Source organism: Aplosporella prunicola (assembly GCF_010093885.1).
Source record: "Aplosporella prunicola CBS 121167 unplaced genomic scaffold K452scaffold_34, whole genome shotgun sequence".
Classification (NCBI taxonomy): Eukaryota; Fungi; Ascomycota; class Dothideomycetes; order Botryosphaeriales; family Aplosporellaceae; genus Aplosporella; species Aplosporella prunicola.
Genome location: NW_022983562.1, coordinates 1 through 24,711, shown reverse-complemented (window position 1 = coordinate 24,711; position 24,711 = coordinate 1). Strand labels below are relative to the sequence as shown.

Here is a 24,711-nt window from a genome sequence, read left to right as displayed (position 1 = left end):
CTAAGAAGCCACTAGTACCTTTTTGGAAAAATGACGTAGCTGCGTGAAGAGGCTCGAACATTCCCGACCGCCTTCACACCATCGGACATGAAGTGAAACTGAAATATTTGCCTTTGTCCGACACTACTGCTGGACAAACGAGTCAAACGAAAAAGACAAAGCGCAGGGACACAATCGCGACGTTATCACCCATCAAGTTACATTGGAGCATCCGCAAACGCCAGTCGGTGTGTGCAAACATTTGGGGTTCTTGCACTCTGGATAGTCGCCAACACTCCCGCTGTTTTTGCCCTCGTTACATTTGCACTGTAAAGGTTTACTTTTCAGCCACTCGAAAGAACGTGAGGAAAGAGATAGCTATCTTACGCATCTCCAAAACCGTTGCGGTATGTAATCGGTCGGCGGAAGGACAAGTCCCAGCGCAAAACTTTCGTCTGTCAGGCTTTCCAGTGCATGCTGGTTCCGTACAAACGACATTGTGGAGAGGGATGTGTCTGGAGACTGCTAGAAAGTACTGTGACTAGCTTCAAACAGTATCAAAGAATTTTTACTTGAACAAAGAAGGCGGGTTTCACTCTCATAATCCCGCCCTTCTTGTATGTTTTCGCTAAACCTCCAAGGTAACAACAAACACGTGGCAGTGTGCAGACGGCCAAACCCTGTGCTGATATGCCAAGGTAGCTTGCCATGTGATAGCGCCACAATTTTTGTGATTTGCTCCATATTCTTCACCAAAAAGCAAACATCCACATGAACTATTGTCTCCCATGTTGAAACGATAAGCCTCAGCATATCTTGTGCATCAGCATTTGCATCTTCGCCTACTAAATTCATAGACTCCAACATCACTGCATAAACCAAGTCGTCCGCACGCATAACAGTAACGTTCGTCGTCTTTAAGCGAGTCTTACTAGCTAACGAGATGGTAATGGCTACACAGATTAAAAAGAGAAACATATTTAAGATGATTATAGTATATATATGCTTTAAAACCTTTTCTCTTATATCGGGAACTTGTATCTCTAGCTTTATAGGGAGTACTCTATAGGGACGGCTTACATTATACCCTGTCTCGATAGGAAGCAAACCTCTCCTAACGAAAAAATCACCCTTATACAAAGTAGAAATAAAATCTAGGTAAGCACGTATACACTCTAAAATAACCTTACCTATATCCAGGACCTGAGTATATATCTAGACAAGAAGCATTTCATAGGTACTGCTTTTATCTTCCATCAACTTGCTAGATGGTGAACTTCACTTAATGGTGAATATCGTTCTGCAGCTAAATCTCTCGGGATAGGTTACGCGACGGAACCCGCCGATTCATAGAGTATTGCGTCGTTCGGGTCCGATCTTACAGCATGCCGCGGGTTCTTTCATCAGTCTCCAAGTTAATATACGTATAGTATAGATGCTTCAATATCAAAATTGCAGTTCCCAAAGTAGTATCCCGTGTTAGTCTAACAAATAAGTACCTATTTCTTTTCTACAAGATTATTTTTAAATAATCATGGCCTCGACCGCAGTCTAGACGCATCACCTCAGCCTTACGCCGGCCGAGGTCTCCACTGTCTATTTTCCTCAATGAGAAAAACAAATTGAAAGCGGAGCAAGGTACAAAAGCAGAACGCTTTCGCAGCCTTAGGAGTCTAGATGACAAGGATGGTGTGCAGTAGTTAGCATCACGCCAAGGGTCGGTGTGACAAACGCAACCCCACGCAGGCCACGAGCGCCGATTGCGGAGAGCGGGATTGAGATAAGGTTATTTCCCCGCAACACGATCGCACACCACCACCACCGTCTCGCGAACACTGCCATCGACCTTATTCCGACCTCCCCTCTCTACCCCTCTTTCCGTGCGCTCCTTTTCGGCTTCCTCATCCATTCATATGCCCCGGTAACCTCGGCTACCATCTCCCGTGCGACCAACCGGCTGAGATCAGCCGCTACGTCACACGGCAGCGGATCGCTTATTATTGAGGCGGGCCAATGCTATCGTCAGCTCGTTTTCGTCACGTAAGGGGTCGTGCGGGATGGTGAGTCGGAGTGCTTTATCGTGGCCCAATGAGGGCGAGAACGAGGTGCGGAGCGGAGGCCGCAAAGTGCTTCCGCTTCCGACTTTCGCACGGGTATTTATATCGCCGTGACGGTGGCCTGTGATGGATATAGGCATTGTCTCGGTACTACGCCGCGTTTTTTGGCCATGTTTTTGCGGCGCTTTGTTGGCTCGATCGCGGGTGCTACGCTGCTGTGCGCGCCCGCTGCCGCTGCAGACACGACCGCAAACTGCAACCCGGCAACTTTCATGAACATCTCCCTCCCCGGCGGCGCCGTCCTCGACACCATCGCAGACCCGATCTACAACCTGCCCACCGTCCCTACGGAAAACGCCCTGGTGCCTCCGCTGCCCTCGCCCCCGGAAACAATCTCCTTCTGCAACGTCACGGTCCTGTACACGCACCCCGGCCAAAACGACACCATCACCGTGACGATCTGGCTGCCGCTCGAAGGATGGAATTCGCGCCTCATCGGCGTCGGCGGCGGCGGCTTCCTCACCCGCCTCTTGGACGACGCCCTCGGCAGCGCCCTGCAGCACAACTACAGCGTCGTAGCCACCGACGGCGGGCACGCCCTTGACGCGGACCCCGCACCGTGGGCCCTCACGAGCCCCGGCAACGTCAACTGGGCACTGCTGCAAGACTTTGCCGCCGTGTCGCTCGGCGACGCCGCCGTCCTCGGCAAAGCCGTCTCCGAAGCTTACTACGCGCAAAAGCCCGCGTACTCGTACTTTTCAGGCTGCTCGACCGGCGGCAGACAGGGCATCATGCTCGCCCAGCGCTACCCCTCGGCCTACGACGGCATCCTGGCCGGCGCGCCTGCCGTCCACATGGCCACGCTCGTGCCCGCAATGTTCTACCCCGTGACGCTGATGCACGACCTGGGCACCGCGCCGCCCCAGTGCGTGCTCGACGCCATCACCGCCGCCGCGGTCGCGGCCTGCGACGGCCTGGACGGGACCGCCGACGGCATCATCGCCGGCCCCTGCGACTTTGATGCGCACGACGTCGTCGGCCAGCACGTCGCGTGCGGCGCCTTCAACGCCACTGTCACTGCCGCTGCAGCAGAGGTGGCCAACGCCGTCTGGGCCGGCGCCAAGGCAGAGGACGCCTCACCCCTCTGGTATGGCCTCAACCGCGGGGCGCCCCTGTCGGGCATCGCAAACACGACGTGCGACGCCTCTGGCACCGCCTGCGCGCCCGTCCCCTTCAACGTCGCAGAAGGCTGGCTGCGCTACTTTGTGCTGCGCGACCCCTCGTCGCAGCCTCTAAACCTGACGCGCAACGACCTCGCGCCCCTCATCCGCGCCAGCAACAACGTCTACGCCAGCGTCATCAGCGCCGCCGACCCCGACCTTACCGACTTCAAGGCCGCGGGGGGGAAGCTGCTGTCCTGGCACGGCATGGACGACCAGCTGATCCCCGTGCGGGGGAGCGAGGTCTATTACCGCGATGTGCTGGAGCGGGATGCTGGGGCTGCGGCGTATTTTCGTCTTTTCGAGGTCCCGGGTGTGTGGCATTGTCATGGTGGCAAGGGGCCGCTGCCGCTGGAGGCGTTTGATCGGCTGGTGGGGTGGGTGGAGCGGGGGGAGGTGCCCGAGGTGTTGAGGGGGGTGACGAGGGATGAGAGGACGAATGCATCGAGGGTGTGGGAGCTACCGGCTTGGGGGCTGGATGGGGGAGACGGCGATGATGATTATGAAGGGAAAAGGAGGGAAGGAGTGCGTGTTCTTGCATAGGGGATTTCGTTTGCGGGGGATGGATGAAATGTTAAAGCGAGGCAGTGTAGTAGGTAATGAACTAATAGCGTACAAAAACACACCGTTTCTGTCTAGGTTCCTGGAAGCTGGCGTGGTAACTGTTGCATTCTACCTACTAAAACTCTGTAAGTAAAACATAAACGCCATTATTATTTAGCGAGCGTTGTTTCGGGCTAGTACATTTTGCAATCTGTTAAAGCTCCCGCTTTCCTCCCTGGGTTGTGCAACTGTTTTGGTGGCTTTCGCGGTGTCAGGCGTACAGCTCGTTGGGCACGATCTTTCCGACAGGCCCAGCGGACAGGCCGGCGTGCCGCCAGGGGCTGTCGGTGTCTTCTTTTGTGACTGTAGGTTGACCGTTAGTTCTCCGTAAGCTATTATTACACACGTTTAAAGAGATGGCTGAACCTACGATCTCCCCATTGTATGCCTTCAGGTGGGAAGTCCTGGAGCTCGCTTGTAGCGGCGCAGAGTGTGCGAATGGAGCCGAACATTTGCGGGATGTAGCCCTCGCGGCGATAGGTGAAAGTCCACCAGCAGGCTACAGTCATTACAAACATGAGCGCTGTGGAACCCCATACGCATGCTGGGACGGTTACAATCTGTGTTGTTAGCATTTAGAACATACGGGACTCTGTGCGCGGCCTTTAAAACCGGTAGAATGCAAAACTCACTTGGTAAAGCGTAGGACCATTATAAGCAACTATCTCCTCCGTGTAGATCGCCAAGCCTAGAAGCCAGTGCATAATGATATTGTAGACGATAATGGGAAACATGACCATCTTTGGGAGTTGCAAGAGATACGACTGATCAAAACTATGGCCTTTCACAATCGTGCAGCGGAGTCGGCGCCGTTCTTTCTCAAATCGACTCCAGTCGTGCTCGATACTGACAAGAGTGATGTTGTAAAGCAGGAGGAGGTAGAGTGCCGAGTAGATGAGCTGTGCGCCGTTCGAAATACAAAAGGCTCCGAACTCAGTCCATAGGCTTTGTCCATCCATTTTGGCGAGGATTTGAGCTTTCGAAAACTGTTCTCTGTAGGTTGTCCAGGCGATACATACTGCGCCCTGGTAATAGGGAACAACGAGCACCGCTAAGAGCGTAGAAACAATTAACATCGCAGTGGACCAGAGACTCAATATCAGCAGCTGCGTAAGTGACGTCTGGCCGAGGTTCGAGATGAGTGACTTTTTTGACTTCGTCGAGAGCATCGGCCAGGGCAGGTCCGGCATGTTGTTGACAGAGTTGAAGCCAGCGCATTTTTGGCAGTGGCCGATATCGTCGCCAGTCTCTGATAAAGATGTCCATTTCTTGCAGTGTTTGTGGCATTGATGAGTAGTTTTCTTACGATGGAAATCTCCACCGTTGACCATACTCTCGCTGGATATTTGGGCTTTTCCAATTATAGATGCAACGACGATGTCTCCGAATGTAAGACATTTTGTCTTTTTCTTGTACCGGGCTCGGTAGTTTACCGCGATCATGTATGTTGCTTTAATGGATAAACAGATGGCAAGCGTAACACCCGCAGAAAGTCGTACTACAAGCGCGTAGTCGTGGCAAACAAAGTCCTTAGGGTACGTACTCCAATCGCAAATGACATCCCGAAGGGTACAGTTGCCGAGCACCCGAGGGGAGTAAGGACAATAGTTGGTGGCGAGCTCTTCAATTGTGCAGTTAACAAACTTTCCATCGTTCGCATAATGCTGACCATATTCTTCGTTCACGGCTGTGAAATCGTCGGTCTCGTTGACATATTGTCCACAGTTTTCGTTGTCGTAGTATACCGTAGCAACGGCAGCACAAGACCTATCAGTCACAGCATTGCTGCCCTTGTCATCCCATGGATTTTTTGCATCCTTATAGATTACCTTCGTAGATTCGCAATCTGCAAAACCTTTGCCGTCAAAAAGTGGATCCAGTTGTTGAGCTACAGTCCACTCTTTAGGTTTCCGATGGTCCCAATCTTCCGTGGCCACGATATGGTGATCTCCGAGCCGAAATGCCCACCAGCAGCGTGCTATGTTAAAATCATAGTCTTCTTCTTTAGGATGTGAATAGTCCGAAGAGTAATTCATCCGAACAGGTTGATAAGACGGTCTCAAATCGAAATCATTATAATAGTACTTTGACAAGCCGACAACTGAATTTGCGAGAAGGTGAACTGGCTTCAAAGAGCATTTAGCATGGAAGTACAGAGTAAAAGTGACGGCAAATATAAACCCTACCAGCGAAGTGCATATCAAAAGCAACCAGGCAAGAAGAGCAGCAGTCCGACCACCACTTTTGTGTCTTATGGCGAAAGGAGAATTGGTAGCAACTCGAGAGTCCCCGTGTTTGACAAGTACGTGTCGAATGTCGTTAACGCTCGGAGCCGTGACTAGTTGCTGATAAGTATTTGATGCACTGAGCACCAATGTGGCCACAATATTAATCAGGAATTTGAGAGCCTGGACACGAGTAAGAAGAGAATACCTACAGCTCCACTATGGAACAGTTTCCGTACCTCGCACAAACTCTCCATTGCCTTTTTCGATCCAAACGCTATCGGAACAGACGTAGTTGCAGACGCCGCCGAATCCTCGAGTTTAGCAGTAAGCGATGAACAAATGATTATAACGATGACTGCAAAAGCAGCCACCAGTATGGCCATAGTTCTAAGTGTCCGATCTACGAACATCTGCTCCTTCCACCAGCTGGATTTTGGCTTCGTAGCTTCGCGGTCGTTGTTTAGCGACGCGTACAACTCAATGATTGACTCAATGCTACCAGAACGAACAGATCCCCCTGAAGCATTAAAATCACTTTCAGGGTTGGTAAATGTTTCGGTAGAAGCCCTTCCCTCGTTCCTCTGGAGAAGCATTTGTGAAGAGTTGAAACAGACGTTGTCATTGAGTTCGATTGCGGCGTGTGAGACCGTCTCGGAAGTTGGACTGTACTCAGTAAGCACATCGCAATACGTGCCAAAGATCACACACATACAGACTAGAACAAGAGGTTGTCTCCAACAGACTTTTCGTATCCAGAGCATGGCGAGGATTTGTTAAGCTTTCTTGACTTTTCCGGCGCCTGTTCATAGTGGCTGCTCCGAGGAAGCTAAGGTGAGTGTACAGCAAATAAATCTTTAGGATAGCCATCGCTTATATTTCCTCAAGCTAGGGGGCTGGGGGAGCCAAGACTTCGTACATACGTATTACATGTCCCCCGCTTCTTACTCACATGTTACCGCCTGCATAACCAGTGAATTCCCCACAAATGTCGAAGTACCACAGGTGTGGGGACAAAAGAACTACAGATCTGCCAGAAATTTTTTTACTATTAACAGAGCCTCACCAACGGTAACCAACGCTAAGTATATAACGCGCAAATACCCCTCACGTGATCTACTAGCCATTAACCTGCATTTATTGGCTCAAAAATGCTAAGCGAGAGCTGAGTAGAGTGATCTCATTACTGCAAGTTTTTCTTTTTTTACCCATCAACCATGCAAACGTCCATCATGCCCCCAACCTTCCCCAACCAGCTCACGTTATCCTTCCTCGCTCCCCGTACACTACTATACAACCACCTCTACTACGCCGCCCACCACAATGACCTCCCCAATTGTACGCGCTTCTCAAGTCCTCCGGCGAACCCGACCCCGCCGTTCTCGAGCGCCAACACCCAAGTCACGGCATCCCGCTGCTTGTCGCGGTTTTCTTTTTGTAGGTGCACGCTGTGCGCTTGCTCTTGGCCGCGAGAGCGGACGTCGAGACGCGCCGTACGCGTGCCGAGTGGGTATGGTTATGATGAGCCGGATGAGAGTGCGCTTCTTTGGCTGCGAGGCTGGGTAATGTAGGAGTTGTGAGGATGTTGTAGGTGGTGGGGGATCGAAGAAGTGAGTGTGGTCTGGGAGCGGCGTGGTACGGGCATGCTGAACTGTTGTGGGCGTTGCTGGGGTGGTTTGAGCTCGGTGAGTGGGGAGAGGGGGCGTTGGCGAAGGCTTTGCGTATAGCGTCTTCGCGTTGAGAGGTAGATGTCGTGTAAATGGTTTCGTAAGTACAGATTTGCTTGCATGTCTGTCCGTATACGGCTCAACTTTCGCTTAGTGAAGAGGTACGACACGGCGGTTGTGCTGGTGAGAGCGGCGGCGGTACTGTGAGCAAGTTCATGCTAACTTTACTGTTTCCGTATCAAGGACTTGGTAAGAGAATGGGAAGGTTGTGAAAGTGTTGATGAAGAATGAAAAAATCCGCCGACAGGAGCTGGGAGAGCGCTCTCCAGGTCGCGTTTCCGCAGTAAGAGTCTTGGGAATGGTCCAGCGCTTACGCACTCTACAAAATTGATGCGCATCAAACAAAATGGTAAAGATAATCTTCCGCATGCAGGGGAAGTGTGATAGAGTTTAGTAAGGCTCTTGTCGCGAGAAAATAGCTGAAGTGTCCATCCAGACGGTGCAGGGAAACTCAGGTGAAGCGAAAAGTCGCGGAAAATCTAGAATCGTAAGGCGTGACGTAGAAGGTCGTGGAAGGCTCTTTCCTTCCTTGTATCTCCTTCCCCAGGTCAGGAAGTTGCGACAAAGGCACGACAAAGACGCGTTTCTGCGACCTTCCAATCTCTTCAACTTCTTCTCCGCCCATCTCAACCCCACACCACACCCCTTCCCTCCTCTGCATCTGGTCCACACTCCTTCACGAGCTGCGCGCGGCGCTTGAAGTGCCTTCGGTCAAGGGAAGGTCACGCGTCTCTCGCGTCTCCTTCATACGCGCGTCGGGCGGTCTCACGTCTGCGATCTCAGTAAGTCAGCTTCACTCAATGCCCAACTCACCGTAGCACGATCGTCTGAGCTAACAAGATGCCAGAGTAAGACCCATCTGCGGGTTCGCCGTTACATTTGATCTCAGACTTCACATTGCGACCGTCTTCGCTCCACGACTCACGACTCAAAACTCACGACTCACGACTCACAGCTCACGGCTCACGAGTTATCGCGCAACCAACAAACAAGCCCCGAGGCTCTCACTGCTCCAAGTCACCACCGGGCGCTGGATCCTTGTCCATCATGGCGGAACCACCCAGCGCAGATGAGCTGGAAGCATACCAGATGTTCCGTGGAGGATGGTTTGCCAGCGATCGCGACTACAGCATGCAAGTCACGGCGTCTTGGCTCGTGCAAAAGAACTTTCAACCCAGGGACAAGGATATTGAGGAAGCCTACATGTACGGCGTTGCTCGGGCCCTTCGTACGTTTGCCTGTGAGGTCCCGGTAGCTATCGACTTTCTGCTCCAAACATTCAAGAAGGCGACAGAGCATTTCCCAACAAGTGGTCGCGATGGGACTCAAGAGCCTATGGGAAAAGAATGTGCTAGGTTTCTGTTGTCGTGCGAGATCGACAATTGGGTAGAATTTGACGACTATGGTGCCCTACTCTCCTACAATGGATATAACGGAGAGCTGGACCAGGCCGGCAACGCCCCTTCTCAAGATATTTCAAACCCGAGCTTCTCCGTTGCAGAAGTCAATGAAAAACTTAACCAGGTACTGGACAGGATGGTCCAGTGAAAAGAGTTCAGAAGGAATTACATCGTCTATCGGGCAATGAAGGGTCGCCTTATAGCCCTCGATGTTCATGACTATTACTCCGGAATATCTTGTCGACGAGATCTTTGACGAGGATCCAGAAGATCCTGGTCCACTTGAGTTTGAAAGCGAGGTTAAATTTATCGGTGGCAGCCTTTTTCTGCGCGCATATGCAGGAACCTTTGAAAAGAAACTTCAGCAACAAGGGAGGTTGAAGAAGCTTGAACGCTACAAAGAGTTGTTTTCTCAGGGCCTCATCACTGGCAACGACGTGCACATTCCCAACACCTTCGCTGTCAAGGCGAACACCGAGGTAAGATTCTGAGCCAATATGGAATCTGTCCCGGAACTAACGATCGTTACCATAGCTGGTACTCCGCAACCTCCGCAACGGCCCACGAGACGAGACAAGCGAGGAGCTATTCAAGTCCACTGAGTGGGTGAGCTTTTAGCTATTCGGTGTGGCTGCTCGATTGCGAAGGAACTCGGCAAGTAGTTTTTCATTGCAGGAACCAAGTGGGATTGGCGAATAAGCCACATCAGCGGCATTTGTTTTCTACGATGTAGCTCTCTAAACACTTTTACGCTTCGGCTACTTCCCTCTTCCACTCCTCTGAGAACTCATAGTCTATGAAGCCCTTTGTCGTCTCCGGCATGTAAAACGTTTCTCTTTCATACATGTTCAACGCAATCTCTCTCTTCAGCCGGAAGACCAGATCCGGATTGCTGATGAAATACCTCCCCATAGCAATAAGGACATTCAAGCCCTTGTACTCCTCATCCACAGCGCGCATTGCCTCCTCTCTGTCATAGCCGCCGGCCAAGATCACAGGCGCCTTGTTTCCGGTGCGCAAACCCCACGCCTCCAGCGCGAATTCGAGGCTCTCGTCCGGGCCACCAGGCATACCACGCCCCTGCACCAGATGCAGATAGCCGAGACCCAGATCGCGCAACCCCCGGATCAAGCAACCATAATGCTGCTCAGTCTCGGCCTTGGGCATCCCCATGCCCTGGAACCCACTCCAAGGCGACAAGCGCATGCCCACGCGTTCCGGGCCAACCGCATCCGCGACCGCACGCGCTACCTCGACGCCGAACCGTGCGCGCTTCTCCACGCTCCCGCCCCAGGCATCAGTGCGCTGGTTCACGGTCGTAGACGTGAACTGATCGACCAGATACCCGCTGGCGCCGTGAATCTCAACGCCATCGAAGCCCGCCTCGCTCACAGCCGCGCGCGCAGCATCCGCGTAATCAGCAATGAAACCACGGATCTCGTCCTCAGACATCGCGCGCGGCGTGCCGGCCTCCGGGCCCGTGAACGCGGGAATGAACGTCCCTGGCGCGAGGGGCACAGCGCTGGAGCTCACGAGGCCGACATTCCCGTCCTCCTGCGCAAGGACGGCAGGGTTAGCCGTCCGCCCCAGCGCCCACAGCTGCGCATAGATGCGCGAGCCGTTCGCGTGCACGGCGTCGGTGACGGTTTTCCAGGCCGCGAGCGCTTCGGAGGTCGCCAGCGTGGGCGCGTGCGCGTACCCGGAGGCGCGCGGAGAGATGAAGACGGCTTCGCTGATGAGCAGCGTGCCGGGCGTGCTGGCGCGCTGGGTGTAGTAGGTTTCTACGGAAGGGAGGGGGACGTGCGTGCGCGAGGCGCGTAGGCGGGTTAGGGGTGGGAGGACGAGGCGGTGCGAGAGGGTGTGTGGGCCGAAGGGGAGGGGGGTGAAGAGCGCGGAGTTGGTGGTGGTGGACGTGGTGGCGGTCATGGTGGCGGCTGGGTGGTGTCGTGTGGGGTGTTTTGGGGGAGTGGTTGAAAGATTGGCCGGTTCCCAGGCTGGTTCGTAGGCTGGTATGTATGCGCGCAAAAGATCAAAGGAGCGAAGCTTAGCTGCTGAAATGCGTCCCTTCCACGGAGACAAAAGCCTTTATACTTCCCCTTCCACCCTATCAAAATTGGAGCCACAGGATGTTGGATGTTGGACCCCGAAAACAAAAGCTCTACCCACCACGTACCCCGTACCCGTATAGCGTGAAGGATTTCTAAGCAGGATTTGTTAAGCAAGATCGACTCGGGACGGGTTTCGGATCGATTCGTTTCCGGCCCGAATGGTGCGTGCGGCGGTGTTACGGCGGGGGTGGGGGATGGGAGTGGTGTGTGGATAGGCGTGTGTTTGCTAGGTTTTGCCTAGGGGCGACCCGAAGAGGTGTGGGTTTCGAATTTCTTGAGCAGGTCTCTAAGTTTTAGATCGTAATAACCACTATATAATTTGTATACTTGAGATCAGTGGCATAACTAATCTTGTCGCAGATACCTTTCATGTGGTTAAAAATTCAATGTCCCATGGTAACCGTGGCAGAGCCTGTTCAACCGTAAACCCGCGAAACTCTGTAAGGATTTTAGGAGTTCCCGCAATAGGCGGTGTAGTCTCTCGGGGAGATCTATTTATAAAGTTTTATATCTATGGCGTTTAGAGGTAGGCGGATTGATGGAGGATTCGGCGTCTGTGCCTAGGCTTCTGAGTCACTGTTCTTTGCTATGGCAAGAACTGTTTGGAAGTCCAACCTTTCGTGGCAGCGGCCTTGCTTTATAGCGGCCTGGTTCCACTCTGATTCGTATACACCTTTTTTTTAGCAAGTCTTATTTATAGATGTCTCCTATCATTATTCAGCCCCCAAGCATACCCAGCCCCCACGGTGATCTCGCCCCATGATCTACTTTTTAGTTTAGCCCCCATGTCCGTGCATTCGATGTGAATATGGTGGTTTCCTGTCCGTGTCCATTCCAAGATGAACTCAACAGCGTTAGATAACTAGACGATTAGCAAGGAAGATTTAAGTTTACCATAAGCTTAACAATGCACGGCAGAAACTTAATGTGATGTGCTGTCGCCGCCGCACATAGGCAGAGAAATGAATACTACTTTTCACTTTTTAGTTGAGCACTTTCGAACGCACCGTTATCGTTTTAGAAGGAACAACCGTCTGTGGAAATAGTGGGTCTTTCTGCTTGTCCTATACGAAACTGCGTTTGCACGGTCTCCACATCCATGATCTGTTCCGCTCTAAAACCTACTTTATCGCCTTACTCCTTCCGCCCCCACACCACAAATCCTTCCATCTCATACCATGCCTTTTTAACGCCAACTGGACGTTTCACAAATATGAATGGACGTACAACCCCAGTAAAAGGACAAAAGCGATATAGATCATCGTCATGCGAGTGGGCGGCTATTAAATATCAGGAGATAATGACCCCAGGAGTAAATTTATACGAGGTGCTGTGGAATGAACCTAAATATATAAATACTTAAGTAAAGGAGGCCTGTGTACACCGTAGAGTTGCTAAGACACATTTAGTTCGGCTACACCTCTCAGAAAACATCGCCTCATCTCCTCTCGACTACAAACAAAATTCGAATCTCTCTACACAACCATCATGCACGTTTCTGCCACCTACCTTATGGCCGCCATTAGTGTCTTCGGGCTGGTTTCTGGTGTCCTTGGAGACGAGAGTAAGTCCGAATTTCTTTCCAAATGGGGCGAGGAGTGCAAACTCAAAAACTACCCCCTGCTTTTCCCAACTGCGCGTGCAAACAGCATAACCACATGCACCAACACCATCAGCAAGTATAGCCGGTTAACACATTTGGACAGTCCACCGCATGAAAACCGCCACCGCGTTGCTCCCGCGCGCAACTGGAGTATATGGCAACGACAAGAGCTACAAAACGAGCGACACTCCGGTAGAGCGTGGAGTTGACATGCTCCAAGATATATAAAGAGAGATGGGCCAACAAGTGGATACGGAGCTTACTCTACGACCTGAGAATGCTGGTGGTTCTGGGAACGAAATCTCAATCTTCAAGAAGCTGATGGACGAGCCGAACACTGGAGACAGTATTACGGACCCTCTGAAGGACCACGGGTGTGTGTCGGCAAATAAGAAGGTTACGAAGTTGGTTATGGATACGTCTATATCCGGAGAATTTGTCAAGTTTACATGCTGTATTCGCGAGTAAGATAGGGGAATGCTAGGCGGGTTTTGTCAGATAGCCTTTGGAAATAACATATATTACTTTGAAAGTGATGGAGATGGCGATGAGTTCTGTTTGACCAGGCACTCAATTTCCACGTCTAGGTTCTTATCAGGTGATACAAAACTTTCCCGCCTTGTATAGAAAGTTTACGGGTTGTTTTTAAAGGCAATTATTTGAGCTTTTTGTTGTAACGTCCTGGACGCATGAGCGAACCCGATCCCTCAGCGAGCACACCAATCAGCTGGGCTCCCTAGAAGCAAAGATTTGGCGGAGAGTTACGTGTTTTGATGTCAGCGAGAGGGTCAACCACCGCACAAAGACGCGCTCTGATTGGTGCGCTCGCTGAACGATCAGGTTCGTTCATGCATCAAGGACGTTATATCTTCTTTAGAGTATCATGCCCATTAAAGTAAAAAATGACTAAGTATCATCCCAGAAGAGCCTCTCGTATTGTTGTCAACAGAGAGGGATCTTCGGCATTTCCATGCATCACCAATCTAGTGCGGTTTGCGATAAATTCGTAGCAGTCATGCTGCCGTACCCGGCGCGACGGCTCAAGAAGCTCCGCCCCCATACACGTACTCTTTTCGCCCCTACATCAACTTCGTTCCGCCCCGGCCCCCATATCCGTGCGTCGTACCATTCTCCATAATGTTTCCCGCTATGCGATCTCCGCGCTCTTGATGTGATCTCCAAACGCATTTCGCCGTTAATGTACGAATTCTCCACAAAGATCGTTGACAGTGGAGAAGCCACCGATTCTGCCAGCTGGGTTTCTTATACATGTGCAAAAAGCCGCATTATTTTCCCCTATATCTTTGTTGAAATTATACTCAATGAAGGGCGGACTAATAAAAAGATCCCTGAAAGCTCATTAAGTAGGCCCCCAACTGAAACACTCGGGCCCGGTATTGCGGAATAGTTCTTTCGCTGAAGAGATATAAATATGTTCGTGATCGACTCGCCAAGATGATCAGGTTCCTTCAACCAACCTCTTCCAACGATTTCATTCAGACGACAAACACCTCTTTCACTGACACCAAATAAGTCGCATTTGCACAGACAAAGACATTGCCATGCACGTTTCTTTCACCAACATTGCAATCGCTGCTGGCGTCTGCGGGCTGCTTCCCAATGTTCTTGGCGACAATCGTAAGATTTATTTTTCCTTATCTAAAAAGTGAAAAAGCCAGAAGAAAACCTCTGCTTTCAACTAACCACCGATTGCACAAACAATCTTGCAAAACTAGCAACTAACACCTGCCTACACAGTCCCGGACCTCAGTACCATTCCTCCTAGCTCTGGGCACACCGACCCCGCTAGCATGTTGATTCCTCGTGGAGACTTATGCGGCAATGGCAGTACCAAGAAAAGCCCCGGCTTTCCCTCGGAAGCTGGCAAAAGCAAACTACGAGACGCCTACAGTAAACTGAAGTTGGAGGAGGGCGCGGATATTGTTGTGCGGCCCTTGAAATCTGGTGCCGACAACACCGAAGGCACAATCTTCGATGTTTTGATGGAGAGTCCTTCCGGCACATTCGGAAAGAACTTACCAGAGAGTTTATACAAGGACGGCTGCAGGTCGGATAATGAGGAGGTTATGGGACTTATTGTTCAGACGCGCAAGGACTTGGCCGAGGTTAACTTTGTCTGCTGCTTCCGGAAGTAGAAGGTAGAGGCTTGTTAGGTGGCTTTTGTGTATTGGGAACTTTGTATGATGTTCAGGGAATGATTGTAATGGTCATAAATACTTTTCTGGTTTGTGCGAAAAGACGTGGCCTTAATAAAGACAAGTGCAAGTTGTACCAAGCGGTGGTATGTGGCTGGGAAGTCTGCACCTTCGGACGCCAAAATAAAAGGGTGGCTTAATAGCTCAGCCTTTATCTTGGCTTATGACCTTTACTGCGGATATTTTGATTTATGTTTCCAGGGAAATTGACCGTCTGGCATGGTTGCCGACGTTTGCTGACGAGAGCTGCGACTACATAAGCCTGCGGCCAGCTTATCACGCGACAACAACCCGGAGCGCTGTCCTATGTTCCGTGCATTACATCCAGGTTCGCGAACAGCAGCGACCATCAGTACCTTATCGTAGATTTCGAAGTGAAGAGAAAGGAAGAGGGAGTTTTAATCCAAAACAGTGGCCAAATCCAGGTCCTAGCCCACTCCGTTCAACCCACTGACGAAAATTTTCCAAAATCTAACAACCCGACCTTCCTTTCGGCTGTCAAATTCAAACCATCATCTACATACCAAACTAAATGCTCACCCATGCACTCCGCATTGTCCTTGTTGCTAGTGTCACACGCTCCACGTTTTGTGCCACACGTGACGTCACTCACGTAAGCCGCGCCACTGCACCGCCGTGACGGACCAACTAGGTATCTTGGTTGAAATTTCAGCTCCGAAGGACGTTGGAAAATACACTTTCGTGTAGCATAGCTAAGTTGTCAGATGCTGTTGTTGTAGGTAGTACAGGACGGCCACATGGGTGCGGCTGAGGCTGCTGAGAGTGCAAAGCATACCAAAGTGTAGTCGCTAGAGATAAAGTGATTCGAGGAAATAGAGAGGGACTTTGTTGGGCTTACTGTTTATGATGTTCGAAAACCACAAGGCTGTAAAACTAGAGCCAACTACCAGGCATGCGGAGGACACTGGATTTTGAGAAGCGGTATAGCTGGAGAAGCCGTGGCGCACAGCTCTAATATACCTCTTTTGTCAACTCCGTCGTCTCAAGAGACATTATGTGCTATGCATCTAAAAGCATTTCTATCCATATAATATCTTTGCTAACTTCTGCATCTAAGTCGGTTTTGGGAGACCTTTCCTCCAATCTTTTCCTGGAATCACACGGAAGTAAGCATTCTCAATCCTTCAGTTACACTATTCATCACGTTCAAATACTTCGGTATTACTTCTAGGCGACCACTTAATACCTAGCGCTTATACTCGTCGCACTCAATGGTATATATACCGCCTATCCTTCCAGCGAAACTTTTTTCCTACAAACACAGCATCATCTCACGCAGATCAACTTCAAACAATCACAACCAGCATCATAACTACCACCACAACCACAAAATGCAGCTCACAAACATCGCCGTCGCCCTTACCCTTCTCACCGGCACCGCCGTCCAAGCGCATCTGGGATGCCCGGGCGACTACTGGTACTGCGGCGTAGGCGTCCCCTATTCAAGATAGCAATGTGTTTCGATTTTCAAGCTCAAGTCTGCGATACTGACACTCTTGAACAGAAATGTAACGGCTCCAGCTGCAAGATCGGCGGGGTTAACTACGGGTGCAAGCATAGCACCTCGGTACGTTTTTCTTGTGTCCAGCCCTCACAGCCTAACGCTGTGATGGTGTTAAGTATCGATCACTGATGAAGATTGCAGTGCATTGGCCGTGGAGGCGGCGACGGCGCGTTCTGCGGCACCAAGAATGACAACATCTTCAACATTGGCGGAGATGTTGAGTGCCCTGTCAAGAAGTAAGCTTGGGGGATATGTAGGCGCGGAACGAGGACTTGGGTTGTTCGATGAGGATGTGCTTATGGATTTATGGAGGATTTTCGGTAGCGGTGCGGCGTTTTAAATTGTTTGTCCAATGAGATTTCGCAGGCTATTCTCATAGCTGCAATTATATTACAATAATTTCTTCAGAGGCAAATGAAACAGCAAGCATTTTGAACGCTGCTTTTATGAGGCGGTGGAAATAACGTCCGTCATCGTGAGACGAGATTCACCATAAAGCGACATAGTAAGACTTATACGGAAAAGGAGAAGAGACATAATTAAAAATATAGAGCCTATATACTCTAAGACCTTTTAACCTATATTTAAGGCTTTAACTTGCAGCTAGACAAGGAGTATTCTAGACGGACTACTTATATCGTTCGCTATCTCGCTAGACGGTAGATCTCGGTTCGCGGTAGCGGATATTACACACCACATAAAAAAGCGGGATGTTTTACGGGAAATTCATGGCGACTTCCATGTCCAACTTTCCGCAGAAATGCAACCCGGAGACTCTTTTTCATTTCTCCTCCCAAGTCCTTGCCTACATGCTCGTGCCAGGGTTAATAGGCATGTGCACTATTATACGTACAGACGTATACGATGCTAAATCCTACTCTAAAGCTTTGTTCTATAACATTTAACTGAAATGAATTGACAATCTCTATGAAGCTAGGCGCAAGGAATTAGACGCCGCTTATCCCCCTAAATTACTACTACCTATGAAGGTATATATGCTGCTATCTAAAAGAATACGTTTTCTCTTTAAGATCCTTATTCCCTTGCAGTGGATAAATGTGTGGTGTAAGGGGTAAGGCTGTAGTGTAATAACTGACTGTAATAAGGTTGAAAAAACGAGAGTTATCGGAGTGATCCTGGCTGACAATCTCTTATTCTTGTAAGTTTTTGATGCCTTTACGTGTTTATAGAAGTGCGGAAAACTAAAGAATTTTTTGAAAGCGAAAGCCATCGTAACTGTAGTCCTCCAATTACCCTTCAAACCACTACAGCCCCCTTAAACAACTCCTTCGCCAACTTGCTCTTCTCTCTCTCCTCCATCCTCTTAAAATACTGCACCACATTCTTCCTCCCAGGCGCCAACACCCATGGGGTAACCACTTCGATCAACTGTGCCGTCAATCCATAGAGCAGGATATCAGCAGCCGAGAACCTGTCTCCACAAAGCCACGTCTTGCCCTCCAACTCCTCATCCAGCCGATTCAGTGCCTGATTAATGGCAACTTTCTGCCCCAGCCTCGCCTCAGGAACCGGTGTCCGCCACCCTTTGTAAAAGTCCACGCAAAGCTCGGGATCGTTCCTGAAATAGGCGATGAGCGGCTCGGCGATCTCGAGGTCTGCACGTCGGAGCCACATGCGCGTCTCTGCGCGATCAAGGGCGTTGCTTCCAAACAAGGATGTTCCGCCTTTTGCAACCTCGTCGAGGTATTCGCAGATGGCGGTAATTTCGGTGAGGACGAAGGAATCGTTGATTTGGAGGGCGGGGCATTCACCACGCGGGTTGATGGTCGTGCGGTACGGTGGCTTGCGGTTCTCGAGGGTGCTGAAGTCTATGGTGCGAGTGTCGAAGGCGAGGCCGCCGCGCTCAAGGGTGAAGAGGCGGACGACATATGGATTAGGACCGGCAGCGTCGTAGAAGAGCATTTTTGACGGTGGAAGTTAGGGTGTTTGGAGAGTGAGAGTGAGTGCTGCCAAACCCGCATTATATATATTTATCTCAGAGTATTACGTAATACTTGCACGATGTCATAGGTTTTATGCACCGGAATTTCGGCTTATGCCCTGACTTGATGCAGCTTGTTTTGGATCAGATGGGATGGAATAAAAGCACATGTGATTGCAATATTTTCATAGACCGTTCAACTTTCCCTTCGTACAGGGTGTATGGACGTCGAATTGGAAATGGGGCCGCTGTGGAGTAAGAATTTCGATACCGCAAACAGCATAGGTTTTCGTACTTGTAGAGGCAACGAATTACGACTTAGAAGCCCCGGCACAGACGCCGAATTCCAATCCGACGTGCCTATACCCTGCAAAGACGTTTATATAGCCATTTTCTACTCCGTACATGTTTTCTAGTTGACAACTCGAGGAGCTAACCTCGGACCGAGCATTCCGGGTATCCCGACGAAATGGAAGCGGGGTGGAACGGGGATAAGCGGATCGTCGCGGAGATTAGCCCAAGCAGGAAAAGCCGCAAAGCATCCGCACATTACGGGATGCCTTTCATAAATTCATAATCCACTGATAGATCGGCGGGAAGATTCCGCTGCTCTACAATTTTAACTACAAGAACTTTGTACATACACAAACAATTACTCTTCTCTGTGTTCCTCTTCAAGACACAATACCGAAACAATGCCTTCTCTCCGCACCGAATACCTTCGCTCCTCCGAGAAGGGTCTCTCCAGCATCTCCACTCTCATCATTGGCTCTAAACACGCCATTTTAATCGACCCGCCCTTCCTACTCCCTGATGCGCAGTCCCTTGTTTCCTGGATCAAAACCACGACTGCAAACCCCCTCGTCGCAATCTTCAGCACTCATCATCACCCCGACCACTATTTCTCTGTGGACGCAGTCTTAGCCGCTTTCCCGTCTGCAAAATTCTACGCCGCGCCTTACGTCTGTGCAGGCATTGAGCGCGAGTATGAAGACAAGACAAAGTACTGGTCCTCGGTAATGCCGGCCGAGCTCGTTGCCCCAAGGCCGCGCAAACCCGAGCCGTACACGTTCAGCTTCTTCATGCTGGATGGGAGCATCGTGACGCTGCTGGGACCGGTGCAGGGCGACAGCGTTGATCATACGATGTTCTGGCTGCCGGCGGAGCGGGTGCTGATCACGGGTGATGTGATGTATGCAAGGAGTACGCATTTGTGGTAAGTTATTTGTCCTTTTTCCTTTGTCCATTGTTCTTTGTGTGAGTTTGATATTGAAAATTACCAGGGCGGAGGAAATCGAGACGCCTGAGATCTACGAGGCGTGGTTGCGAACGCTGGATCTGATTGAAGCGCTGAAGCCTGAGAGGATTGTTCCCGGACATGTGGAGGAGGGCTGGGAGTTGGATGCGGAGAAAGATCTTGAGCATAACCGAAAGTACCTAAAGCTTTTCCAGGAGAGAATCACGCTGGCGGAGAGGAAGCTTAGTGTCAAGGAGGTTTATGACACTTTTAAGAATGCATTCCCGGAGGCGGATCGGAATCTCGACTTCTTCCTCGGGCGTCTGTCGAATCAATTTGGCGAGGGCGGAGATGTTTGGGAGGAGAATAGGCATCATAATCTAGGAGAGAGGACGAGGGAGCAGTTGCAGGGTTATGTGATTCCGTTGCCGAAGAGGGAGAAGTAAGAGTGGGCTTGGGCTTTGTCTGGTAAGTACGCTTTGTACTTATATAGGTATGCAGGGAAACACTTGTTTAGTTTGCTTGGCATGTTCTTCGTATAGGTTGAGATCGGGAAAGTGTTTTGGGCGGTTTTCGTGGAAGTCAGATAAGCAAGAAGACAGTTAATAAAGCATTGGCTTTATAGGTCGCGTATTTCAAAGTTCGGAACAATTTAAGAAACGTATAGCTCGTTTATACCTACGAGCACACTCTCGGCCTAAACTTCCATAACTAAACGAATGTGCATCCCTTCTGCTACCCAAGCCTACCCATACCTATTCCCTCCTCCCTATCGAAACTCTCGGCACCCGTATCAACCCCAGAACTAAAGATTGCAGTTCTCAATGCACTGGCCGTTGAAGCAGCCCTTGCTTCCACTAATAGAACCACCATCAGCTTCAACATATCTCGCTTTGTGCAAGTGCGGCTTACGCGTCATTGCATGGCGGGCAGACATCTCTGTAGTTGTCTGAAGTGCACGCAACAGCTTGAACATTCTCGGCTGGTGCCGGCGCAGCTCCAACGAATGGAGCAAGGAGGATGGCGAAAGCGAAGACGATGGTGGAGGTAGCGGCCTTCATTGTTGTGGCGTTTTAATTTGATTTGATGCGGTGTTGGTGTTTGAGACAAGTGAGTTGGTGATGATGATGGTGCTCTGTTCGGCGGACGTTGCGTGCACTTTATACCTGCCGTCACTGCACTCCATGTTAGCTTGTGATGAAAAATGGAGTGACGGAGCTGATTGTTTTAGGAAATAGGTGAAAAGACAGCTTGATCGTCTTGTGACGTCTACGGATTACATGTATATACGACGATGTTAGTCGTAGAAGATTTGCGACCGCGTGCTCAATGTTTCTACCAAATTATTCACCGCATGTTTGTTTGTGGTGAGTTTGAATGGATATCACGCTCCGTACGGACCGGACTAAGCGTTGAACACCGTCTTGGATGCTGATGCTTATGCTAGAGAGCTGTCTCCCAAACAGGAAGGATAAGAATTTAAACTTCATAAACGACAAAGTGTATAATGTTGGGACTACGTTTTTTCAGATAATTGGGTAGGTTGTAACTGATAATAACTTGCCATTATGCTTATCAAGAGTTGCACGTTAATGGTAGTGGTGCATGATCACGTCAGATATAGGCGGCGGTGGCGAATATTCTGATAGGAATGCTTAGCTCTGATCAGCCTACTGCCGGATCTAGAAAATGATTGTTATAACATGGCGTTTAGTCATGGTCTGCAGTGACTGAATATTTCTGCTTGCATACCGCTCTTCCTACAAGTTGGAGAGTAGTGTTATGGAGAAGCCGGAAGCACGAGTCTTATAATCTATGTTTGTCTTGCTAGTCACCAAGAATTTCTTTGCTTTGGCACTGCTTTGTGCCCAGAAACTTCACGCTCTCATCCGTGCGCAATGTGTAAGTCAAAACTGGAAACAAAATGAGAACCAAAATCAGCACTAGCATGCATTCAATCTTCGCTAATAATAATTCAACCCGCGAATGTTTATTTGAGGGATGACCTGAGGTTTCAACGAATCCGATAATTGGTAATCGTGGTCTTGCCGTATCCGGTTACAGGTCACCCTGGCCTTAAAAACTCCCGTAGTAGGTGATCGTCGCTGTAGTCAGCTTTAGTGTCCAATAATAAATTCACAAAATTTCCTTAGCGGCAACAACTCCAACGCAGGGTATCAGCCATGGCAGCCCATAGATACATGCGACCAAACATGGTAGCTGTGCTTTGAAGAGACATACTTCGATTGAAAATGTTGTTGCGTTGTTATTGGTCATGTTGAAGTGAAAGCGCCAGGATCGCTGCTGACAAAGTTACTGGGGTCGCTTGAGTCGCCGTCACCATGAATCTTAAGGCTTGCAATCGGATCTTATGCCTTAAACTGATTATCATGCAGCGCAGAAGATACCGCTTCGTCTTGTGAAGCAACGAGTTCTGTCATACTAAGATCTGGTGTGAGTGTTGATCAGCTAGCTTATTAGGCTGGAACAGAGTAGTCGGTATCAAAATACCTTGATCGACCAAATAATATAAACTCAAATCATTCATTCGACGCTCGCAGTACCTCAGTCAATTACCAAATCACAAGCCTTTTACCCTTTTCGGCGGCGCTGACGTCGAACGTTAGCTCGGATAGTGCTGCTTCCAGGCAGCCGAACTGCAGAAGTCTATGTCCATTGCCTCCCATTCTTTAAACAAAGATCTCCAGAAGTCACAAATATACACTAGGAGGCAAGTGTCCACCTACTGAATATAAGCAATATTGCGTACAGCTTCAATGTTTCATTGGGGTTTTATCTCCTCTGCGCGGCCTGATTCTACCACCCGGAGATTCGTCGTCTTTGGTCCGTTTCGCTCTCCTGAACGCAGTTTGCGCATGTGCACTTGTGGGCCCGACGAAGGCATTCCGGCAGACTGCGCAACACAAAAGCGATGAACCTCCGAAAGCCTCGCCGCTGCTCATCTCGCATGTCAGAAACACCAGCTAGCTCGTCGTTGGTCCAGCGTTCTGCGAATGCATCACGCGCATTTTCGACAACACAGTTGCTGCCTCAAACTCTTCGTGCTTAATTAATGTTTGATTTTTTATCAATTATCAAGGCGTTATACAGGGGTGCCCAGAACACAAGAAAGAGTGTTGGGAATTTGAACTTGTGGATTGAAGCATTCGAATAATGGAGTTGGCAGTCGAGTGGATAAGCAAGGAAAGCATCAATAAATAGGCGCAAACGTTGACTACTTCGGGATGTAGGCCTTGTGTCGGTTCTTGTAGCAAGTGCTGGTCCGAGTTGGAAAACAGAAAACAGCACAGAGACGAAGTGATGAATAAAAGTTGTCGATGAATGAGATAAGCTGATCTGGGTTTGACATGTTTGTCGAAAGAACCTTTCAAGATCGTATGCTTGGACGACGCTAATCTCAATCTTCATCCCCAAAAACAAGATGGTTTAAGGAATGCCAAGGCAAATCGACATCGTAGGATAGGCCAGCCAATTTGCACAGACTTCCTACCAACTCTTCTTCTTTCTCAGCCCACTGGCCGTACCCTTCAATCCCATAATGCTGAAGCTTTGGAAATGGAGGGCGTTCCCGACGGGTACACACTACAGACGTCTCATATACGTCCATAGGTGTCCACTCTCCAGGGTCGACAGTGCCCATGTCGACGTAAAACATCAACGTGTGAAGGTTCGGCGGCAGGTAGTCGGTGGCAGGGAAACAGAGGTTTTCAGGAGGTTTCAGACATCCCAGAAACGCGTCTAACGAGATGACCAGATACTGCAATTCTGAGAGTGAAGTGAGGGATCCAATGCTTCCTTGCATCCGAATCTCATGTTCGTCGCTTTGTATGCGGTATTTCTTAGGGGCTTTGATGACAAGTCGTCGAAGCCTTCGACATTGCCGCAGGGCGTCACCCAGAACCGTGCAGTCGAATGGCTTCTCGCCCATCCAGCCACGTTCCGGTTGAATAAAAGCCTCGAGGTCCAGAAGATTCGGTGCAGCGGTTATAACTGCCCGCAAACTTTCAATGTCATGCCTCAGGTTTGTCATTTGGAGCTCCCGGAGATGATCAAGCCGTAGACATTGTTCTGGCCATCTTCGCACCACACCGAGTGGTGAAAAGAAAGAAAGGGACTCGAGCTGTGGTAGATGGAAGATGTAAGGTGACGGTCCATTATGACGGTGGTCCGATTCCGGCTCGCTGGCAAGTTCAAGTCTCTTGAGCTTACAAAGCCTACGCTCAATAGGGAATTTCATTGCGATGTTTGCGAAAAAAGGTACCAGATAGGCCGAATGATAATAGTCTCCATTGACTTGGAGAGATTTCAGGTTGGGGAACTTAGTAGTCAGAAAGAAAAACAGAGCATCATTATGGTCCTCTCCACGAAAATATATCGGGTCCATATTACGGTCCACTTTGGTGTCGACGGCCATTATGCGAACAATTTGTTTTACTTCTTCGACGTCTTGTACTGACTCAAAATCTTCTTCCCAACCGTAGAGTTCCTCCGGAGATTCAAAATGTCTGACCAAGCTGAATAGATGCGATCGTTTGCCCAAAGCCTTGAACAGCTTATATGAAAAAACCACGTGAGAGTACAGGATAGGTTCTCCGAGGGAACGCAGCTTTTTGCATGTCATCATGGTCGACAGCAAAGACCTCGAGTCCATGAAGCCAAGGACCGACTGGATGAGTTCGACCGGAAATTCTTCAAACAACATCTTGACGGACAAAGTTAGCAAAGAGGATTCCAGAGAAGCCGATCCGAAGAATGAGGAATGGAACACTGGACTAAAGGAAAGAGTGATTGATTGATTGATTGCTATTTAACGTCCGGCGGGTCCACGCGCGGTTCGACTATGTACTT

The 24,711-nt window shown here is 49.9% G+C and overlaps 13 protein-coding genes across 13 annotated transcripts; 6 read left to right on the top strand and 7 right to left on the bottom strand.

The window, feature by feature from the left end:
* The first annotated feature begins 1,990 nt into the window (after positions 1-1,990).
* Positions 1,991-3,901, top strand: K452DRAFT_291853 (uncharacterized protein). The gene has a single exon (XM_033541263.1). The coding sequence runs from the start codon at positions 2,207-2,209 to the stop codon at positions 3,797-3,799; it is 1,593 nt and encodes a 530-aa protein (XP_033392779.1). The 5' UTR covers positions 1,991-2,206; the 3' UTR covers positions 3,800-3,901.
* Positions 3,902-4,107: 206 nt separating this feature from the next.
* K452DRAFT_279060 (uncharacterized protein) lies at positions 4,108-5,301 on the bottom strand (the record flags this gene model as incomplete). Its single annotated transcript, XM_033539396.1, has 3 exons — positions 4,108-4,162; positions 4,230-4,419; positions 4,492-5,301. Coding segments are annotated over 3 exons (1,053 nt in total), but the record flags the coding sequence as incomplete, so codon positions are not given.
* A 346-nt stretch (positions 5,302-5,647) lies between these two features.
* Positions 5,648-7,047, bottom strand: K452DRAFT_114017 (uncharacterized protein). The gene is made up of 4 exons (XM_033535059.1): positions 6,800-7,047; positions 6,297-6,750; positions 6,046-6,197; positions 5,648-5,985 (listed from the first exon to the last, which is right to left on the bottom strand). Exons 1-3 carry the CDS (start codon positions 6,952-6,954, stop codon positions 6,111-6,113), a joined length of 696 nt encoding a protein of 231 aa, XP_033392777.1. The 5' UTR covers positions 6,955-7,047; the 3' UTR covers positions 5,648-5,985; positions 6,046-6,110.
* A 358-nt stretch (positions 7,048-7,405) lies between these two features.
* On the bottom strand, positions 7,406-8,187 carry K452DRAFT_291851 (uncharacterized protein; the record flags this gene model as incomplete). The annotated part of the gene is made up of 2 exons (XM_033541262.1): positions 7,995-8,187; positions 7,406-7,851 (listed from the first exon to the last, which is right to left on the bottom strand). Coding segments are annotated over exons 1-2 (521 nt in total), but the record flags the coding sequence as incomplete, so codon positions are not given.
* A 671-nt stretch (positions 8,188-8,858) lies between these two features.
* Positions 8,859-9,829, top strand: K452DRAFT_321997 (uncharacterized protein; the record flags this gene model as incomplete). The annotated part of the gene is made up of 3 exons (XM_033544454.1): positions 8,859-9,335; positions 9,415-9,690; positions 9,746-9,829. 3 exons carry the CDS (start codon positions 8,859-8,861, stop codon positions 9,827-9,829), a joined length of 837 nt encoding a protein of 278 aa, XP_033392775.1.
* On the bottom strand, positions 9,829-11,344 carry K452DRAFT_291850 (uncharacterized protein). Its single transcript, XM_033541261.1, has one exon. It carries the CDS (start codon positions 11,135-11,137, stop codon positions 9,959-9,961), a length of 1,179 nt encoding a protein of 392 aa, XP_033392774.1. The 5' UTR covers positions 11,138-11,344; the 3' UTR covers positions 9,829-9,958.
* Positions 11,345-12,719: 1,375 nt separating this feature from the next.
* Positions 12,720-13,427, top strand: K452DRAFT_291849 (uncharacterized protein). The gene is made up of 2 exons (XM_033541260.1): positions 12,720-12,883; positions 13,026-13,427. The coding sequence occupies exons 1-2, from the start codon at positions 12,808-12,810 to the stop codon at positions 13,148-13,150; spliced, it is 201 nt and encodes a 66-aa protein (XP_033392773.1). The 5' UTR covers positions 12,720-12,807; the 3' UTR covers positions 13,151-13,427.
* A 982-nt stretch (positions 13,428-14,409) lies between these two features.
* K452DRAFT_362104 (uncharacterized protein) lies at positions 14,410-15,115 on the top strand. Its single transcript, XM_033546473.1, has 2 exons — positions 14,410-14,560; positions 14,681-15,115. The coding sequence occupies exons 1-2, from the start codon at positions 14,485-14,487 to the stop codon at positions 15,076-15,078; spliced, it is 474 nt and encodes a 157-aa protein (XP_033392772.1). The 5' UTR covers positions 14,410-14,484; the 3' UTR covers positions 15,079-15,115.
* Positions 15,116-16,490: 1,375 nt separating this feature from the next.
* Positions 16,491-16,903, top strand: K452DRAFT_302221 (uncharacterized protein; the record flags this gene model as incomplete). Its single annotated transcript, XM_033542565.1, has 3 exons — positions 16,491-16,586; positions 16,664-16,726; positions 16,805-16,903. 3 exons carry the CDS (start codon positions 16,491-16,493, stop codon positions 16,901-16,903), a joined length of 258 nt encoding a protein of 85 aa, XP_033392771.1.
* Positions 16,904-17,627: 724 nt separating this feature from the next.
* K452DRAFT_291848 (uncharacterized protein) lies at positions 17,628-18,612 on the bottom strand. The gene has a single exon (XM_033541259.1). The coding sequence runs from the start codon at positions 18,584-18,586 to the stop codon at positions 17,921-17,923; it is 666 nt and encodes a 221-aa protein (XP_033392770.1). The 5' UTR covers positions 18,587-18,612; the 3' UTR covers positions 17,628-17,920.
* Positions 18,613-19,271: 659 nt separating this feature from the next.
* On the top strand, positions 19,272-20,527 carry K452DRAFT_291847 (uncharacterized protein). The gene is made up of 2 exons (XM_033541258.1): positions 19,272-19,821; positions 19,889-20,527. The coding sequence occupies exons 1-2, from the start codon at positions 19,301-19,303 to the stop codon at positions 20,286-20,288; spliced, it is 921 nt and encodes a 306-aa protein (XP_033392769.1). The 5' UTR covers positions 19,272-19,300; the 3' UTR covers positions 20,289-20,527.
* A 120-nt stretch (positions 20,528-20,647) lies between these two features.
* Positions 20,648-20,903, bottom strand: K452DRAFT_302218 (uncharacterized protein; the record flags this gene model as incomplete). The annotated part of the gene is made up of 2 exons (XM_033542564.1): positions 20,648-20,699; positions 20,755-20,903. The coding sequence occupies 2 exons, from the start codon at positions 20,901-20,903 to the stop codon at positions 20,648-20,650; spliced, it is 201 nt and encodes a 66-aa protein (XP_033392768.1).
* Positions 20,904-23,260: 2,357 nt separating this feature from the next.
* On the bottom strand, positions 23,261-24,565 carry K452DRAFT_302217 (uncharacterized protein; the record flags this gene model as incomplete). The annotated part of the gene is made up of 1 exon (XM_033542563.1): positions 23,261-24,565. One exon carries the CDS (start codon positions 24,563-24,565, stop codon positions 23,261-23,263), a length of 1,305 nt encoding a protein of 434 aa, XP_033392767.1.
* Between the last annotated feature and the right edge of the window lie 146 nt (positions 24,566-24,711).